Source organism: Rhinoraja longicauda, chromosome 24, assembly GCF_053455715.1.
Source record: "Rhinoraja longicauda isolate Sanriku21f chromosome 24, sRhiLon1.1, whole genome shotgun sequence".
In the NCBI taxonomy this organism is placed as follows: domain Eukaryota; kingdom Metazoa; phylum Chordata; class Chondrichthyes; order Rajiformes; family Arhynchobatidae; genus Rhinoraja; species Rhinoraja longicauda.
This window is the reverse complement of record NC_135976.1, coordinates 32974056-32993890: the sequence shown is the minus strand read 5'-3', so window position 1 is coordinate 32993890 and position 19835 is coordinate 32974056. Positions and strand designations below refer to the sequence as shown.

General features: G+C 49.9%; 1 protein-coding gene across 1 annotated transcript in view; it reads left to right on the top strand.

Moving 5' to 3' along the window:
- Window positions 1–19835, top strand: part of LOC144605595 (solute carrier family 45 member 3) — a 90145-nt gene that overhangs the window by 55228 nt on the left and 15082 nt on the right. The window contains exon 2 of the mRNA XM_078421030.1: window positions 16115–16551. Coding sequence (XP_078277156.1) covers window positions 16392–16551 — 160 coding nt within the window. The 5' untranslated portion in view covers window positions 16115–16391. The remainder of the gene's footprint in view (window positions 1–16114; window positions 16552–19835) is intronic.

Below are 19835 nucleotides of genomic sequence, written 5' to 3'. Positions count from 1 at the left end.
TTCCTCCCACACTCCAGAGACTTGCAGGTTTGTAGGCTAATTGGCTTCGGTAAAAATTGTACATTGTGTCTAGTGTGTGTAGGATAGTGTTAGTCACAGGAGCAGAATTAGGCCATTCGGCCCATCAAGTCTACCCCACCAGCTGCGCTAAAAATTGTGAATTGTCCCTGGCGTGTGTAGGATAGTGTTGGTGTGCAGGGATCGCTAGTCGGTACAGACTCGGTGGGCCGAAGGGCCTGTTTTATAGACAATAGACAATAGGTGCAGGAGTAGGCCCTTCGATCCAGCACCGCCATTCAATGTGATCATGGCTGATCATTCACAATCAGTGCCCCGTTCCTGCCTTCTCCCCATACCCCCTGACTCCGCTATCATTACGAGCTCTATCTAGCTCTCTCTTGAAAGCATCCAGAGAATCGGCCTCCACTGCCTTCTGAGGCAGAGAATTCCACAGATTCACAACTCTGACTGAAAAAGTTTTTCCTTTTCTGTGCTGTAACTAAACTAAACTAAAGGAAGCTGCTCGTTAGAGGGAGGGATGGGTGGGGAGGTGTGGTGGGAGGCGGCAGGGCTGCTGCACTTGGATCGTCAGGTAGTTAATCCGCCTCCCACGTTGGCAGTGACAGTTTCAGCGAGTCAGGAGGAAGGATTGTCCTGGGAACTTGATTTCAACACTTGTCACGGCGCATAAATGAAATAGGAGCAGCGATGTTCCAAAACCAGGTCATTGAGCATCTGCTGTCTACGTGAGAGCCTCTTCCCATCAGCCGAAGGGTGCAGTTTGACGGTGCGTGTTTTGGTGTGAGAGGAATGTCGGCTTTTATAGAATCCTTTACAAAGTTTATTATACCTCATCTGTGGGCATGGTGGTGACAGTCGTGTTAAAGCTGGTGGTGACAATCCAGTACAAATTCCACTGTTGTCTGAAGCGCTCTTGAGGTTGGCACGGTGGCGCAGCGGTAGAGTCGCTGCCTCACAGCGCCAGAGACCCGGGTTCGATCCCGACCACGGGGGCGCTGTCTGTACGTTCTCCATGTGACCTGCGTGGGTTTTCTTACGGGCGCTCCGGTTTCCTCCCGCACTCCAAAGATGTTCAGGTTTGTAGGTTGGTTGGCTGTGGTAATATTGTAAATTCTCCCGAGTGTGTGTGTGTGTGTGTGTGTGTGTGTGTGTGTGTGTGTGTGTGTGTGTGTGTGTGTGCGTGCGTGTGTGTTGTGTGTGTGTGTGTGTGTGTGTGTGTGTGTGTGTGTGTGTGTGTGTGTGTGTGTGTGTGTGTAGGATAGTGCCGGTCAGTGGGCCAAAGGGTCTGTTTCCGCGCTGTATCTCTAAGGTAAAAACAAACGAAAAGACTCTGGTTTGTCTCCTCTTTGGACCAGTAGTTTTTCTTGTTACCAACAAGCGTGGAGCTTAGCAGCCTGAAAGTGAGAAGCTCCCCGTTAAATGGGGAGAGTGAGGAGGGGGAAAGGGAGGGAAGGGGGGGGGGGGGGAGAGAGAGAGGGAAGGGGGGGTGGTGGAGAGAGGGAAGGGGGGGGTGTGGGTGGAGAGAGAGGGGGAGAGGAGAGCAAGAGGGAAATGAGAGAAGGGAGAGAGGGTGGTGTGAGAGAGAGGGGGGGGGGAGTGGGAGGAGAGGGAGAGGGAGAGGAGAGATAGGGAAGGGGGAAGGAAAAGGAGGTTGGGAGGGAAGGAGGGTGAGAGAGACTGAAGGAGGGGAGAGGGTGGGGAAGAGGGGAGCAAGGGAGAGGGAAAGGAAGAGGAAAGAGGGGAGGGTGGAGTTGGAGGGAGGGGAGAGAGAGAGGGAGGGAAGAGGGAGTCAGAGGGGTGAAAGGGAGGGGAGAGGGAGAGAGGGAGAGGGATAGGGGAGAGAGGGAAATAGTCCATTTTAAAGTTCATTTAATATTAAGAGGCTCCATCTGGTACAGCAGTGTCAGTGTTAAACTGGGGCGTCTTCAGAGAGCAAGAGTTTGTCTAGAATTCCATAAACCCCTCCTGCCCCTTTATATATGTGTGGGTTGGTGCCTCCCTCCCTCTTTCTCCCCCCTCTCCTCCCCCTCTCTATTTCCCCCTCTCTCTCCCCCTCTCTCCCTCAATCCCTCTCTCCCCCTCTCTCTCTCCCCTATCCCCCCTCGCTCTCTCTCTCTCCCCTCCCCCTCCTTCTCTCCCCCCTCTCTCTCCCCCTCTCCTCCCTCTCTCTCTCACCCCTCTCACTCTCCCCCTCCCTCTCCCCCCTCTCTCTCTCTCCCCTCTCCCTCTCTCTCCCCCCCCTCTCTCTCTCCCCCTCTCCTCCTCCCTCTCTCTCTCCCCCTCCCCTCCTCTCTCTCCCCCTCCTTCCCTCTCCCCCTCCCGCTCCCCTCCCCCTCTCCCCCTCTCTCTCCCCCCCTCTCTCTCTCCTCCCCTCTCTCTCCCCCTTCTCTCTCTCCCCCTCTCTCTCCCCCCTCTCTCCCCCCCTCTATCTCTCCCCCCTCTCTCTCTCTCTCTCTCTCTCCCTCCCCCTCTCTCTCTCCTCCCTCTCCCTCTCCCCCCTCTCTCTCTCTCCCCCCTCTCTCTCTCTCTCTCTCCTGTCCCATCTATCGGTAGCGTGATAATGTTGCAACACACAGAATCTTACATAACTTTCCCACACAAGTTAGTTCCTGAATTCAAATGGCGAGTAGAAAGAGTCGGTCTGATGATTAGAAGCTGCGATCTGAATCAGTTTGTGTTCGTGCCGCCCGTCCTCTCCGTGATCCTGCCCTCTCGCCCCAGCACCTTGACTCTCCGACCCTTAAAGGACCAGAGGACTTTCCCCGCCAGAGGTAAGCTTCAAAAAAATAACCACTCTTATCATCATCGTGATGTGGAACTGTGTGCGGTATTTACTTAGGCAGCATTTCAACAGAGAGTGCCCCAACCCTCGCTGACTGGAAGCATGGAGACATAAAGAAGGGTCTCGACCCGAAACGTCACCCATTCCTTCTCTTCTGAGATGCTGCCTGACCCGCTGGGTTACTCCAGCATTTTGTGTCTACCTTCGATAGAAACATAGAAAGTAGGTGCAGAGGAAGGAACTGCTGATGCTGGTTTCAACCGAAGATAGACACAAAAAGCTGGAGTGACTGCAGGCAGCAACTCTGGAGAGAAGGAATGGGTGACGTTTTGGGTCGAGACCCTTCTTCACACCCATTTATATGTAAACAGGAATATTTAGGTTATCTATGTACGAAAACTCTCGTTTGTTTGTTTGTTTGTTCCTGAACTACAGCCAAAACAGTACACGATAGTGCAACAATTTTGGCCCACCTTACTCACCATCGCCCCTTTGGTGCTAATGGAAGAGGTTTCATTGAAATCGGTGTTATATTTTTTAAGTTATTCACATTTTAAAGTATAAATCTATCTCCTAGGGAGGGAGGGGGGAGGGAGGGGGTGGAGGGAGGATAAGGGGGATTGAGGGGATGGAGTAGGGGGGAGGGAAAGGGGGGAGGGGAGGGAGGGGGGAGAAGGGAGGGTGGGGGGGAGGCAGGGGGGGAGGGGAGGGGAGGGTGCTGCACCAATGCAGGAGTGGTTTGGGCCCAACGGGTCCACTTGGTCTAGTAAACAATAACCCCACACAGGAAATAGAAAATAGGTGCAGGAGTAGGCCATTCGGCCCTTCGAGGCAGCACCGCCCAACATGATCACGGCCGATCATCCAGAATCAGTACCTCGTTCCTGCTTTTTCCCCATAATCCCTTGATTCCTTTAGTCCTAAGAGCTAAATGTAACTCTCTCTTAAAAACATCCAGTGAATTGGCCTCCACTGCCTTCTGTGGCAGAGAATTCCACAGATTCACAACTCTCTGGGTGAAAAAGTGAACCCCTCAGATTCTTATTAAATCTTTCCCCTCCGTTGCTCCATGAAGGCTAATACCATCTCCAGAGTTTTCACACACGATTCCGTCCCTGGTTTTGAAGTCTCTCTGCTGCCTCGCCCCTCCCCAATCTCCATCACCTTCCACATCCCGCTGGCAATTCCACGCTCCTCCCATTCCACCCTTCGTCAACATCCCGAGGGTTAATCGCTGCATGATTGGGGCACGCCTTCACGGAACAATGACGGGAAAAGGATTTAATAGGAATCTGAGGGGGTAATTTTTTCATACAAAGTGTGGTGCGTGTATGGAACAAGCTGCCAGAGGAAGTAGTCGAGGCAGGGACTATTGCAACATTTAAGAAGCAGTTAGACAGGTACATGGATAGGACAGGTTTGGAGGGAAATTCTGGCAGGTGGGACTAGTGTAGCTGGGACATGCTGGTCGGTGTGGGCAAGTTAGGCCGAAGGGCCTGTTTCCACACTGTATCACACTCTATGACTCTTATAACAGGAGCCCAAAGTTGTAGGAGCAGAATTAGGCCATTCGGCCCATCGAGTCTACTCCGGCATTCAGTCATGGCTGGTCTACCTTTCCCTCTCAACCCCTTCTCCTGCCTTCACCCCATAACCCCTGACCCCCGAACTAAACTCTGGAATTCCTTCCCTCAAACCCCCCGGATTTCTACCTCACCTCCTTGAAGACTCCCCGTGACATCTGCCTCCCAGCCCACACTCTGCCCTGATATATAGAATACAAAGGTGGCACGGTGGCGCAGCGGTAGAGTTGCTGCCTCACAGCGTCAGAGACCCGGGTTCGATCCTGACCACGGGTGCTGCCTATACGGAGTTTGTACGTTCACCCCCGTGACCTGCGTGGGTTTTGTCCGGGTGCTCCGGTTTCCTCCCACACTCCAAAGGCATGCGGGTTTGTAGGTTAATTGGTTTCGGTAAAAATGGTAAATTGTATCTAGTGCCAGTCATAAGGTCGCAATTGATAGGAGAAGAATTAGGCCATTCGGCCCATCCAGTCTACTCTGTCATTCAATCATGGCTGATCTATCTCTCCCTCATAACCCCATTCTCCTGACTTCTCCCAATAACCCCTGACACGTGTACTGGTCAATTGTGTGGGGGTCGCTGGTCGGCGCGGGCTCGGTGGGCGGACTTGGACTCGTGTTTCCACGCTGTATCTCTGGACTAAACTAAACTCGGCCTTGTCGAGAAGGTTGAAATCCGAGCCTTGGACCGATGCACTTAGGATGACGGCCTGTCTGACGACAAGACCTTTTATGCTTCGGGGAACTTCATACGATACAAGTTTCCAAATGCAAGACTGCCACTCGGATGGAACCACAATCGATGCTCCCTCTTTAGTTCCAGTCCCTGGGGTGATGTGCCTCTGTCAAGAGCGTTTTCTAAAGCGTTAATGGGGTGGTTTCTTTCTAAAAAGGGAAGGAATAACATATTTGGTCGGCAGCAGAGTAATTCATTATTGATTCACTTCACAAAATGCTGGAGCAACTCAGCATGTCAGGCAGCATCTCAGGAGAGAAGGAATGGGTGACGTTTCGAGTCGAGACCCTTCTTCCTTCGATTTGTACCAGCATCTGCAGTTATTTTCTTACACATTATTGATTCACTGGTCACTTTGTTTTGGCAAGTGGGCTTGGATTGGGCTGCTTACGTTTGGTCCATTTTAGCTCTTTGAGTGTGACCTCTGTGCTCCGAACCTTGACAAGGTTCCGCGCTGAACGTTGATCTTTTAGATTTAGATTTTTTAGATTTTTAGATTTAGAGATACAGCGCGGAAACAGGCCCTTCGGCCCACCGAGTCCGCACTGCCCAGCACATTAACACTATCCTACACACACTAGGGACAATTTTTACATTCACCCAGTCAATTAACCTACATACCTGTACGTCTTTGGAGTGTGGGAGGAAACCGAAGATCTCGGAGAAAACCCACGCAGGTCACGGGGAGAACGTACAAACTCCGTACAGACGGCACCTGTAGTCGGGATCGAACCTGAGTCTCCGGCGCTGCATTCGCTGTAAGGCAGCAACTCTACCGCTGCGCCATCGTGCCGGTTGATCTTCTGGGCACGGTGGCGCATGTTGAAAAATATCCAAGAGTGCTCCTAACTTTAAAAAAAAATGTTCCTTGTAAGTTGATTATGAAAATCCCATGACTCTATTTTAAAGAACTGCAGCAGAATTTTCCCTCACCACCTGGCCAATGTTTAATCCTGGGACGCAGTGGTAGAGTTGCTGCCTCACAGCGCCAGAGACCCGGGTTCGGTCCTGACCACAGGTGCTGTCTGCACGGAGTTTGTACGTTCTCCTTGTGATTGCATGTGTTTTCTCCGGGTGCTCCGGTTTCCTCCCACACTCCAAAGACGTGCGGGTTTGAAGGTTAATTGGCTTTGGTACAAATTGTAAATTGTATCTAGTGTGTAGGATAGTGCCAGTCATTATGCTGGCCGTAAGTGATAGGAGCAGAATTAGGCCATTCGGCCCATCAAGTCTACTCCGCCATGGCTGATCTATCCCTCGCTTCTAACCCCGTTCTCCTGGTTTCTCCCCATAACTTCTGACACCCGTACTAATCAGGTGTACAGGGGTCGTTGGTCGGCACGGACTCGGTGAGCTGGAGGCCCTGTTTCCGCGCTGTATCTCTAATCTAATCTAATCTAAACTAAACTAAACTAATGGCTGTAACATTACAGAGTCTGCTTCATGCTACCATTTGAAAATAATTCCGTGTAGGAAAGAACTACAGATGCTGGTTTAAACCAAAGATAAACACAAAATGCTGGAGGGACAGGCAGCATCTCTGGAGAGAAGGAATGGGTGATGTTTCAGACGAACAAGGGTCTCGACCAGAAACGTCACCCATTCCTTCTCTCCAGAGATGCTGCCTGACCCTCTGAGTTACTCCTGCATTTTGTGTCTCTCTTCTGAAAACAGTACTACTTCTGTCTGGTTTAGTGAGTTCCATAAGGCACATGTTCCCATTTAGCCTGCCTCATCAATCATTAGTATTTATTTCACAAAATGCTGGAGTAACTCAGCAGGTCAGGCAGCATCTCAGGAGAGAAGGAATGGGTGACGTTTCGGGTTGAGATCCTCCTTCAGTCTCAAGAAGGGTCTCGACCCGAAACGTCACCCATTCCTTCTCTCCTGAGATGCTGCCTGACCTGCTGAGTTGCTCCTGTATTTTGTGAAATAAATACCTTCGATTTGTACCAGCATCTGCAGTTATTTTCTTACTCATCGATTATTAGGATCATTGCTGATCTTTGAACCCAGTGGCATTTCCTCCCGCAGTCTTCCCTCCATCCCTTGATCCCATTTATGTCCAGAAATCTATAGATCTCAGTTGTGAATGAACTCAATGACTGAACATCCACCAGGGTAGTGGGTGGCGCAGTGGGAGAGGTGCTGCCTCACAGCGCTGGTGACCCGGGTTCGATCCTGACTACGGGTGCTGTTTGTGCGGTGTTTGCACCTTCTCCCATGACCAGCTTGGGTTTTCTCCACGACCTTCAGTTTCCTCCCACACTCCAAAGACGTACAGGTTTGTGGGCTAATTGGCTTGGTGTAAATGTAAATCGTGTAGGTTTAAAGTGTGCGGGGATGGCTGGTCGGCGCGGACTCGGTGGGCCGAAGGGCCTATTTCCGCGCTGTATCTCTAAACTAAACTAAACTAAAACTGCACGCAGTACTCCAGGTGTAGCCCCATCAGGGATCTACATAATCGCAATAAGATCCTCATTCCTGCATTCATTTCCTCTTGTCAGAGAGGATAACACACCATTTGCCTTTCTAATTGCTCATTACACCTGTATGTTGCCTTTCAGTGATAACAGTGCCTCGGCATTGCATTTGAGAAGGGCTTGTATCCTATCATAGCCTCGCCAGTCTGTAGCACGTTTGCTTCAGCTGATAGATAACATTGCGCCAAACTCACTTTGCCTGAGGAGTGCAATGCTTTATTGCCGTGGCTATTTTAGTTCTTGGTTCGCGGAACTGGGACTGGAATCCATGGATTTCTGCCTCAGGTAAGTATTCTACCAGCTGCTCTTGAGAGGTGCACATTTATGTTTTACTTTATTTTAGTTTAGTGTACGTTTACAGCGTGGAAACAAGGCTCTTCGGCCCACTGGGTCCGCACCGACCAGCGATCACCCACACATTAACACTGTACGACACACACTAGGGACAATTTCCATTCATACCAAGCCAATTCACCTACAAACCTGTATGTCTTTGGAGCGTGGGAAACTGAAGATCTCGGAGAAAACCCACGCAGGTCACGGGGGGAACGTACAAACTCCGTACAGACGGCGCCCGTAGTCGGGATCGAACCGGGGTCTCTGGCGCTGTGAGGCAGCAACTCTACCGCTTATCTGTTCTCTGTCAGCATTATATTTATATTTCAGTTTATTCTCTCTCAAGCTAGGTCTTCATTTCTTGGTCCACAGGAGGCTGAGACCTGAGTGGTGCATTTATAGAGGCCATAGAGTGATACAGCGTGGAAACAGGCCCGATGGCCCAACTTGCCCACACTGACCAACATGCCCCACCTACACCTGTCCCACCTGCCTGCATTTGGCCCATATCCCTCTGAACCTGTACTATCCCTGTACCTGTCTTAACTGTTTCTGAAACATTGCGAGAGTACTTGCCTCGTACCTCCTCTGGCAGCTCGTCCCATACACCCACCACCCTCTGTGGTGAAATGTTACCCCTCAAGTACTTATTAAATCTTTTCCCCTTCACCTTAAACCTACGTCTTCTGGTCCTCGATCCCCCTACTCTGGGCAAGTGACTCCGTGCATCTACCCGATCTATTCCTCTCGTGATTTTGTACACCTCTATAAGATCAAGGTGTATAAAATCACGAGGGGAAAAGATAGGGTGAATGCACATGGTCTTTTACCCAGAGTAGGGGAATTAAGAGCCATACAGGTTTGAGGTTAAGGCTTAAACATACCTTTAAGGTGAGAGGGGGACCTGAGGGGCAACCTTTTCATAGAGAGAGTGATGGGTATATGTCAATTTATTCGGGCACTCCGGTTTCCTCCCTTATCTGTGTAGTTTAGTAGGTTAATTGACTTCTATAAATTACACCTAACGAGTGGTGGAATCTGGGGAAGGGAGGGGTTTTAGTTTAGAGGTACAGCATGGAAACAGGCCCTTCTGCCCACCGAGTCCATGCCAACCAACGATCGCCCAAATACTACTTCTATCCTACACTAGAGATAATATAAAGAAGCCAATTAAGCTCCAAACCTGCACGTCTTTGGAGAGTGGGAGGAAACCAGAGCACCTGGAAAACCCCCCCGCGGTCATGGGGAAAACGTGCAAACTCCATACAGATAGCACCCGTGGTCAGGATCGAACCCGGGTCCCTGGCGCTGTGAGGCAGGAACTCTACCGCTGCGCCACCGTGTCGCTCATTGTGAAAGTGAATTTGAAAATGGGAAGTGTGCAGGATACTGGTTTAAACAGAAGATGGACACAAAATGCTGGAGTAACTCAGCGGGACAGGCAGCATCTCTGGAGAGAAGGAATGGGTGACCATTCTTCAGACCAGAAGGGTCTCGACCCGAAACGTCACCCATTCCTTCTCTCCAGAGATGCTGCCTGACCCGCTGAGTTACTCCAGCATTGTGTGAAAATTAGAATAGGTTATTGAGAAAAAATAACAATGAGGGGGGGGGACCTCATTGAAACGTACAGAATAGTGAAATGCTTGGATAGAGTGGATGTGGAGAGGATGTTTCCACTAGTGGGAGAGTCTAGGACCAGAAGCCACAGCCTCAGAATTTGAAGGTCGTTCTTTTAGGAAGGAGATGAGGAGGAATTTCGTCAGAGGGTGGTGAATCTGTGGAATTCTTTGCCACCGAAGGCTGTGGAGGCCAAGTCAGTGGATATATTTAAGGCAGAGATAGATAGATTCTTGATTAGTTCGGGTGTCAGGGGTTATGGGGAGAAGGCAGGAGAAATGGGGTTAGGGGGGAGAGATAGATCAGCCCTGATTAAATGGTGGAGTAAACTTGATGGGCCGAATGGCCTGTCTGCTCCTAGAACTTATGAACTTTGGGCTCCTGTTATAGCGTCATAGCGTGATGATCTTATGAGTGGGTTACTCTATGAGATCGTATGTACACTAGATGGGTTGAATGCCCTTCTCTGTGATAGTGAAATGTAGACAATGAAGGAAGTTGGAGATTAAATAAGTTTAATTGAAAGAACATTGGTTTCAGAATTGTCTTGCTTATTTGTCTTTGGGAATTGGGATGGGTGTGTGCGTGTGTACTTTACTGATTTAAGACCAAGTGTTTATGATAATGAAACTCTGAAGTCCTGCTTAATCATTAGCCACACTGTAAACGACATCTGAAATCTTTCTGCTAATCTTCATTGTTCACTTAGTAACCAGCTCAATCACCTTTATCAGTTTTGGATACCTATCCTGCACTGTTTCTCTTACCGTCCACAGTTCATTGAATTTTTAGTAATTAAAAGCTTTATTAAAAAAACGTAAGGTTGCCTAACAGATCACATCACTGGCAACTGTCTCCCGGCCATTCAGGACATGTTCTACCGGCGGTGCCTGCGGAAGGCACGCAGCATCATCAAGGACCACAGCCACCCAGCACGCAGGCTGTTCTCCTTGTTACCGTCAGGCAGACGATACAGGAGTATGGCTGCGCGTACCACCAGAATTAACAACAGTTTCTACCATCAGGCCATCAGGCTTCTGAACTTATAAACACATTTCAAATCATATATGTTGATTATTTTTTAATATTGTCTTTTTAACTATTTTTAATATTGTCTTTTTACCTTACTAATGTCATTTTTAATTTTTTTATTTATCCTTGGAATATTACTGCTGAGCTGACCCGTTGTCTTGTCAAATACATTTCATTGTACCGTTGACCCTGTGCCAACCTACATATGAGACATAAAGTTTATTATTATTATTATTATTATTATGGTTTGGGAACAGCTCCATCCACGACCGCAAGAAATTGCAGCAAATTGTGGACGCAGCCCAGACCATCACACAAGCCAACCTCCCTCCCATTCACTCCATTCACTTCATTCATACCTCGCGCTGCCTCCGAAAGGACAGCAGCATAATCAAGGACTAGTCGCACCCTGGCCACTCCCTCTTCTCCCCTCTCCCATCTAGGCAAAAGGTACGGAAGTGTGAAAATGTAGTCTGATTAGCTTGGTATAATTGTAAATTGTCCCCAGTGTGTGTCGGATAGTGATTTGAAGTTTCCCTGAGATGGCTGGAGACATGATGCTCCATCTAGTGGTGGAGCTGAGAATTGGCCATAACTCGCTCACTGAGTGCACTGGTGTACTGTACCTTGAGTTGGGACATTTGCTTGTCTTTCTTCCTCCTTCCACTCCCTAGTCCAGCAAAAGCCAACCTTGCTGTGGTCTGGTGAAATCTTTTCCAAATTTATTAAGTCGGTCCTCTACGCTGCAGGTCAGAACCTCATTCTTCCATTTTGGTACCAATGGCCTCCTCCTTTGTCACAGTGAGGCCAAACGCAAATTGGAGGAACAGCACCTCATATTTCGCTTGGGCAGCTTACAACTCAGTGGTATGATTATTGATTTTTCTAACTTCAGTAACCCTTGCATCCCCTCTCTCTCCGTCTCTCTCCGCCCAAGTTGCATCAGCTTCAAAGACGTCTTGTTGAGTCTCATTGTCTATGACTTGTTTTCACCTAGCCCACAACTAACAATGGCCTATTTCCTTTATCATCGTTACTTTTTTGCATATCTTTCATTCATTTGTTCTATACTTTCTACATCACCGTCTCTCCACATCGCACTTCCCTTTCCCCTGACGCTCAGTCTGAAGAAGGGTCTCGACCCGAAACGCCACCTATTCCTTTTCCAGAGATGCCCGTCTGACTCGTTGAGTTACTCCAGCTTTTTGTGCCTATCTTCGACAACAAAACACTCTTGACTCTTGAGAATTACAGATCGTAATATGTGTTTCCCACACCATAATCATCAAAGTGTTGTTATGGACATTGGAGACCAGCATCATCAGAGACCCACACCACCCTGGTCATGCTCTCATTTCACTCCTGCCATCGGGAAGAAGGTACAGGAGCCTGAAAACCATGACCTCCACCCATCAGGCTCTGAAACACTACACAACACTAACCTCAACTAAAACCTCCATGGACTGTCTTTGGCTGTACTAAGGAATTTGGGGGGGGGGGGGGTTTACGCACTAGTATTGCGGTTATTAATTTATTGAATTTTTGGTTATTACATATTATCTGCGTGTATTGTGTTTATAGGCCCGTTGTGCTGCTGCAAGTAAGAATTTAATTGTTCCATTGTCGATCACAAATAGGGTTGCCAACTCCCTCACTCCCAAATAAGGGACAAAGGGTGACGTCACCGCCCTGCGCCCCACGTGACCTCACCCAGCAAGCGGCCACTTGCTCCCGCTCCACCAATGGCGGCCGTTGGGCCGAAGGGCCTATTTCCATGCTGTATCTCTGAACTAAACTAAACTGAACTAAAAATAGAGTCCCAGCCTACTACCCGATCTATTCCCCATCATGATTTCGTACTTGGCCTTGTAGTTTGTGTTTGGTCTCGGCAGCATTAATCCCTCTCGTCTCCTCCCACCTCATACTGTACCTTGGTGGGCGGGCGGGTGGACTGAGAATCTTGGAATATTTCCACTGCTCTCGACTGCTCTTCTCGACCCACGAGCTTGGCGGGATTAATCTCTCAGTCTCAAAATAGCATCCCGGTCATAAATAAAGTTTGTTTTTATTTCTGGAGCAAAATTCCATGGGTGGGTCCCATCCCAACATTCTTCTCGTGAAAGGATATTTTAATTTTAAATACATACTCTTGCCATTGCCTTGTTGGAATACGCAGGGTGTTTCGAGATGATCAGCAGAGAGAAGTGTCTCGACCCGAAAGTCACCCATTCCTTCTATCCAGAGATGCTGCCTGACCCGCTGAGTTACTCTAGCACTTTGTGTCCAGAATCTCGGGTGTTTAAAGCTTTTAGAGTTTAGAGATGCAGTGCGGAAACTGGCCCTTCGGCCCACCGAGTCCATGCCGCCCAGCGATCACCTGGTACACTAGCACTATCCTACGCACACACTGGGAACAATCTACATTATTTTTAACCAGAGGTAATTAACCTACAAACCTGCACTTCTTTGGAGTGTGGGAGGAAACCGGAGCACCCGGAAAAAACCCACGGGGTCACAGGGAGAATGTGCAAAGTCCTTACAGGCAGTACCCGTGGTCAGGATTGAACCTGGGTCTCTGGCGCTGTGAGGCAACAACTCTCACGCAGCGCCACCATGCCGCCCTTTAATTCTGACCCCAGGCTGGTTTCCCGCCAGGAAAAGGTTTGGAAGGTCGGTGGCGGAGAGGAGACCTTGTAGAGGGGCACAAATAAGGAGGACAGTCAGAACCTTTTTTCCCATGGGAATGTCTCCATGCTGCATCGAGGGGTGCCAACTATCTCATTCCCAAATATGGGACAAGGTGACGTCACCGCGCCGCGCCCCGCGTGACCTCACCCAGCCAGTGGCCACGTGCTCCCGCACTACCAATGGCGGCCTCCCGGGCCGGGAGGCAGGGCCCGGGCCACCAGGCCTACACTGTCCGGGCCTACAATCTTCATAAGTTAACGTCATGGAAGCAGAACTAGGCCATTCAGCGAGGGTTGCCAACTGTCCCGTATTAGCCGGGACATCCCGTATTTTGGGCTAAATTTGTTTGTCCCGTACGGGACCGCCCTTGTCCCCGTATTAGTAGGGTTGCCAACTTCCTCGCTCCCAAAGACGTGACGACACCCGCCCAGCCGCCATTGGTGGAGCGGGAGCACGTGGCCGCTGGCTGGGTGAGGTCACGTGGGGCGCGGGGCGGTGAAGTCACCTTGTCCCTTATTTTGGAATGAGATAGTTGGTACACCTCGCTGTAACCCTAAACTAAAGTACAAACACCAGCCAACATCCGTATTTGGGAGCGAAGAAGTTGGCAACCCTGCATTCAGCCCATGGAGTCCGCCATTCAATCGTGGCCGATCGATCTCTCCCTCTCACCCCCATTCTCCCGCCTTCTCCCCACAACCCCTGACGCCCGTACCAATCAAGAATCTGTCAATCTCCGCCTTACAAATATCCGTTGACCTGCCCTCAACCACCGTCTGTGGCCATGAATTCCACAGATTCATCTCCCTCTGGCCAAATAAATCCCTTCTCATCTCCAGCCTAAAGATACGTCCTTTTAATCTGAGGCTGTGGCCTCTGGTCTTAGACTCCCCCATGGGTTGAAACATCCTCTTCACATCCACTCTATCCAGGTCGTTCACTATTCGGTAAGTTTCAAATGAAATACCTCCACCTCTGCAGTCTAAAGGTATCCTGCCACCTCCACACCTGTAAAGTACATCCTGACTACGGGCGCCGTCTGTACGGAGTTTGTACGTTCTCCCCGTGACCTGCGTGGGTTTTCTCCGAGATCTTCGGTTTCCTCCCACACTCCAAAGACGTACAGGTTTGTAGGTTAATTGACTGGGTAAATGTAAAAATTGTCCCTAGTGTGTGCGTAGGATAGTGTTAATGTGCGGGGATCGCTGGGCGGCGCGGACTCGGTGGGCCGAAGGGCCTGTTTCCACGCTGTATCTCTAAATCTCTCTCTCTCTCTAAATCTAAATCTAAACCTCCGTGCAGACAGCACCCGTGGTCAGGATCGAACCCGGGGTCTCTAGCGCTGTTAAGCGGCAACTCTACCGCTGTGCCACCGTGCCGCCCCAGTTCTAAAGAGCAGACATATATATCTGAAGGAAAATTGAAGGACGTGAGGGGGATTAGAACGTGCAAGTGCACAAAGCTGCAACGGGAAGCTGGCTGTTTGATCACAATAATACGCTGAGGCTGTGTGCTTCTCCCATTTATTCTGAGAATGCGTCGGCCTCTCGAGTTACATGTGTGGAGCCAGGCGATGATGTGCCATTAACGCGAGATACTTTGGGAGCACGGTTTATATAGTGTGTGGTGATGAGTGATCATTTCGTCTTGCGTGGCTGGCTGGGGTACGTACGGCTGAGACTCCAAGGGTGTTGTGCTGGAGACCAGGATTACTTGAAACCCAGCCCGTCAGACCATGTTACGCTGTAAAAAAGCACCGTCAAATATTTTTAGGTTCAATGTGTTTAACACGGTGGCGCAGCGGTGGAGTTGCCACCTCACAGCACCAGAGATCCGGGTTCGATCCTGACTGCGGGCGCTGTCTGTACGGAGTTTGCACGTTCTCCCCGTGACCTGCGTGGGTTTTCTCCGGGTGCTCCAGTTTCCTCCCGCATTCCAAAGACGTACAAGTTTGTAGGTTAATTGGCTTTGGTTGAAATTGTAAATTGTCCCAAAGTGTGGATAGTGTTAGTGGATAGGAATTGCTGGTCGGTGTGGACTCGGTAGACGAATTTGTATGTTCTGCCCGTGACCATGTGGGTTTTCTCTGGGTGCTCCCATACTCCAAAGACGCAAAGTCTTGTAGGTTAATTGGCCCCGGTAAAAAGAAGTTGTAAAATGTCCCTGGTGTGTGTGGGATAGTGCCAGTGATCAGGGCGATCGCTGGTCGACGCGGACTTGGTGGGCCGAACGGCCGGTTTCTGCCTTGTCCCTCTCCACATCCTCCTCCACATCCTCTGCTCTCAGATAAACCTTCAAACCTGCACGTCCTTGGCGTGTGGGAGGAAACCGGAGCACCCGGAGAACATGGTCACAGGGAGAACGTGCAAACTCCGTACAGGCAGCACCCGTGGTCGGGATCGAACCAGGGTCTCTGGCGCTGTGAGGCATAACTCTACCACCGCCTGACTCTATCGATCCTGACTACAGCTATTGTCTGTGCAGAGTTTGTCCGTTCTTCCTATGACCTGCGTGGGTTTTCTCCGGGTGCTCCGGTTCCCTCCCACTCTCCAAAGACATGCAGGTTTGCAGGTTAATTGGCTTCGGTTAAAAAAATTGTAAATTGTCCCTAATGTGTGGATCGGGCTCGTGTGCGGGGATCGCCGGTCGGCGTGGACTCGGTGGGCCGAAGGGCCTGTTTCCGCGCTGTCTCTCTAAAGTCTAAAGTCTTGTTCTTGTCTAAAGTCTAAAGTCTAAATAAAATGCTCCTGACTCTTGACAGTAAATGGATAATGAATGGGCGACTGCTGGGAGCAAACACCACCAGTTAACTTCTCTTTCTTTTTACCCACAGAGATTCCATCACGAACCTTCTGACCTCTTGAGGTTGGAGGGGGGGGGGAATAAAAGTTTTTTTTTCTGCCGGGACCATGGACTGTGTACATCAGCGATCGGGCGGCCGACCTTCTTGGATCTCCAGTGCCTGAACATGGGGCCGTTCACTGCCATGCCAACCGCGAGAAGAACTCTCCACGTTTGTGGCGCCAGCGACTGTGGGACATTTGTGAAATGGGGCCGGGAGATTTTAACTCTGCACTTTGTCTCCGACGCGATCTAGAAGTCTCCTCGTGATGGAGAGGCCCCAGCTCTCCCACAAGAAAAAGTCTCAGCTGTTGCTCCTGAACACCCTGACGTGTGGCCTGGAGATCTGTGTGGCCGCTGGAATCACCTTCGTTCCGCCACTGCTTCTCAAAGCTGGAGTCCAAGAAAAGTACATGACCATGGTGCTGGGTGAGTACCGTAACTCCGGCAACCGCAACGCAGGTGGGTCGGGGTGCTCAAAATGGCTTTCAGGCAGAGCATTGAGTTTAGAGGTTGTGAGGTCACGCTGCAGTTTAGTTTAGTTTAACTCATCAGGTAGAGCATTGAGTTTAGAAGTTGGGAGGTCATGTTGCTGTTTAGTTTAGTTTAGAGATACAGCGCGGAAACAGGCCCTTCGGCCCACCGATTCCGCGCCGACCACCGATCCTTGCTTATTAACACTATCCTACACACACCAGGGACAATTTTTATATTCGCCAAGGCAATTAACCTGCAAAGCTGCACGTCTTTGGAGTGTGGGAGGAAACCGAAGATCTCGGAGAAAACCCACATGGGTCAGGGGAGAACGTACAAACTCCGTACAGACAGCACCCGTAGTCGGGATGGAACCCGGGCCTCTGGCGCTGTGGGGCGGCAGCTCTACCGCTGCGCCACCGTGCTGCCCCGTGAAGCAACTCCTGATGAAGGCTTGCTTCATAGAGAACCAGCAGAGGGAAGGGTTCCCGTTTTGCAGTTCCCCTCTTTCTCAATAAAACCGGTTCCTCCCAGCACAAAGCCATCATTCAGCCTTCAGCTGAACTCATTCAAAAGCTGGAGCACTAAAAGAGCTCAATATCATTTTAATGGCAAGCCGAGATGGAACCCCTTCAAATGGGCCCCTTCAGATGTGACTGAACGACAGACTGGTTTGGTAAGGCTACCAGTAATCTGATCGGACTTAGTCTTGGAACCCTCTAGGTTCAAATGTCTTCAAACTGTGGCCAACTTGCAAATATTTCCCATCATTGTTGCTATGGTTACTAAAGGTCGCCAATTATCCTCTAACTTTAACATTGTTTTCCCAAAAAACAATTTGTGGGCCTTTTTCTAAGCAGCTAATACTAACAATTGCTAGTTACCTCAAGAGCCAGATCCGGTTGGCAGTGAGTTTAGTTGTTGTTAGGCAACGCAAGAATGCCTTGGTTGGCTGGAACATTATTCATAAGTTCATGAGTGATAGGAGCTGAATTAGGCCATTCGGCCCTTCAGGCCTACTCCCCCATTCAATCATGGCTGATCTGCCTCTCCCTCCTAACCCCATTCTCCTGCCTTCTCCCCATTACGCCTGGCACCCCTTGTACATCCTCCCCCTAACGAACCAGGGTTCCGACCCGAAACGTCGCCTATTCCTTTTTCTCCAGAGGCGCTGCCTGACCCGCTGAGCTACTCCAGCACTTTTTGGCCAAGACTCCAGCATCTGATGTTTTGCAATATAAGAACTCAGGCTTATATTTGGTTTTAATTTTGAAGATGCAGTGTGGAAATCAGGTAAAAACAAGCAAGGGAAATAAGTACGATAGGTGGAGCAAAGGGGAAGGCACAGAGTGCAGAATATAGTTCTTAGCACTGGAGCGCATCAGTCCCAGAGACAAAGAGCAATGCCCGCAATGGGGTAGAAGTGGGAGGCACAGTGGCTCAGCGGTAGATTTTCGTTGACAGCATGCCAACCAGGACCAGACTGACCATTGATTACTCATTCACACTAGTTCTGTGTTCACCCCCTATCTCATCCACTCCCTACACGACATTGTCGAGGCCAATTAACCCACAAACCCACACGTCTATGGGGTGCGGGAGGAGACCGGAGGAAACCCACGCAGTCGCAGGGAGAACGTGCAAACTCCACACAGACAAGAGTTGTCTATCTCTCCCTCCTAACCCCATTCTCCTGCCTTCTCCCCATAACCTCTGACACCCTCACTAATCATGAATCTGTCTATCTCTGCCTTAAGAATATCCACTGGCTTGGCCTCCACAGTCTTCTGTGGCAAAGATTTTCGATAGATTCGCCACCATTCTGATTAAATAAATTTCTCCTCATCTCCTTCCTAAAAGAAATGAGAGCGTGGCCAGGGTGGTGTGGGTCTCTGATGACGCTGGCTGCCTTTTTGAGGCAGCGATTCCTGTAGATCCCTTCGATGGTTGGGAGGTCAGTGTCCGTGATGGACCGGGCCGTGTCCACAACAATTTGCAGCCAAGATCGTGATTGAACCCGGGTTTCTGGCGCTGTAAGGCAGTGCCTCTATCACATGTTCTTGTGCAGATCCTAATGCTTCTAACCATTGATTTATGGTATTGATCCTGTGCTCTGATCTCCAAACTGCAGTTGACCGGATCTAGGTAGGTACAGCACAGTTTCATGACTTTTGAATTAACACCAAGTGCTTTTGTTAACAATTTCAATTGCTTTTCTGTGAAGTCCCTTTCATAGAAGTTGTTGACCTGTAAACCTGCATCATTTGACTCTGACTCACTTGATTTCCTGCCTCCACAGGCATGATCAACATTTCTATTTTTCTCAACAAATGTGTCCTCTCCATTTACCCATACTTCTAGCCTTACAGTATTTATCTTTACCAGTGCGGTGTAGTTTAGTTTAGTGTCGGAGATACAGCGCGGGAACAGGCCCTTCAGCCCACCGAGTCCGCTCCAACCAGCGATGCCCGCACACTATCCTACTCACACCAGGAACGATTTACATTTACAACAAGCCAACTAACCCACAAACCCGCACGTCTTTGGAGTGTGGGAGGAAACCGAAGATCTTTCGGAGAAAACCCACGCGGGTCACGGGGAGAACGTACAAACTCCGTACAGACAGCACCCATGGTCAGGATCGAACCCGGGCCTCTGGCGCTGTGGGGCAGCAGCTCTTCCATTGCTCCACCGTGCCAGCCTAGCTTGAGAATGTGTTACTTGTGGGGGTGGTTCGGCTTGTCCATGGTTCACATCAGAATTAGGTTTCCTTTTAATGGTATACCAAAACTACCATGTATCTGATTGGTGACCCTTGGACTATCCTTGATGGCTTTATTTTGATTTGCTGCTTTACCTCGCACTAAACGCTCTTCTCTTATCATGTATCCGTTCACTGTCAATGGCTGGATGGTGATCATGTGTTGACTTCCCACTGACTGGATAGCACGCAACAAAATGGCGGCACGGTGGCGCAGCGGTAGAGTTGCTGCCTTAGAGCGCATGCAGCGCCGGAGACACAGGTTCGATCCTGACTACGGGCGCCGTCTGTACGGAGTTTGTACGTTCTCCCCGTGACCTGCGTGGGTTTTCTCCGAGATCTTCGGTTTCCTCCTACACTCCAAAGACGTGCAGGTTTGTAGGTTAATTGACTGGGTAAATGTAAAAATTGTCCCTAGTGTGTGTAGGATAGTGTTAATGTGTGGGGATCGCTGGGCGGCGCGGACTCGGTGGGCCGA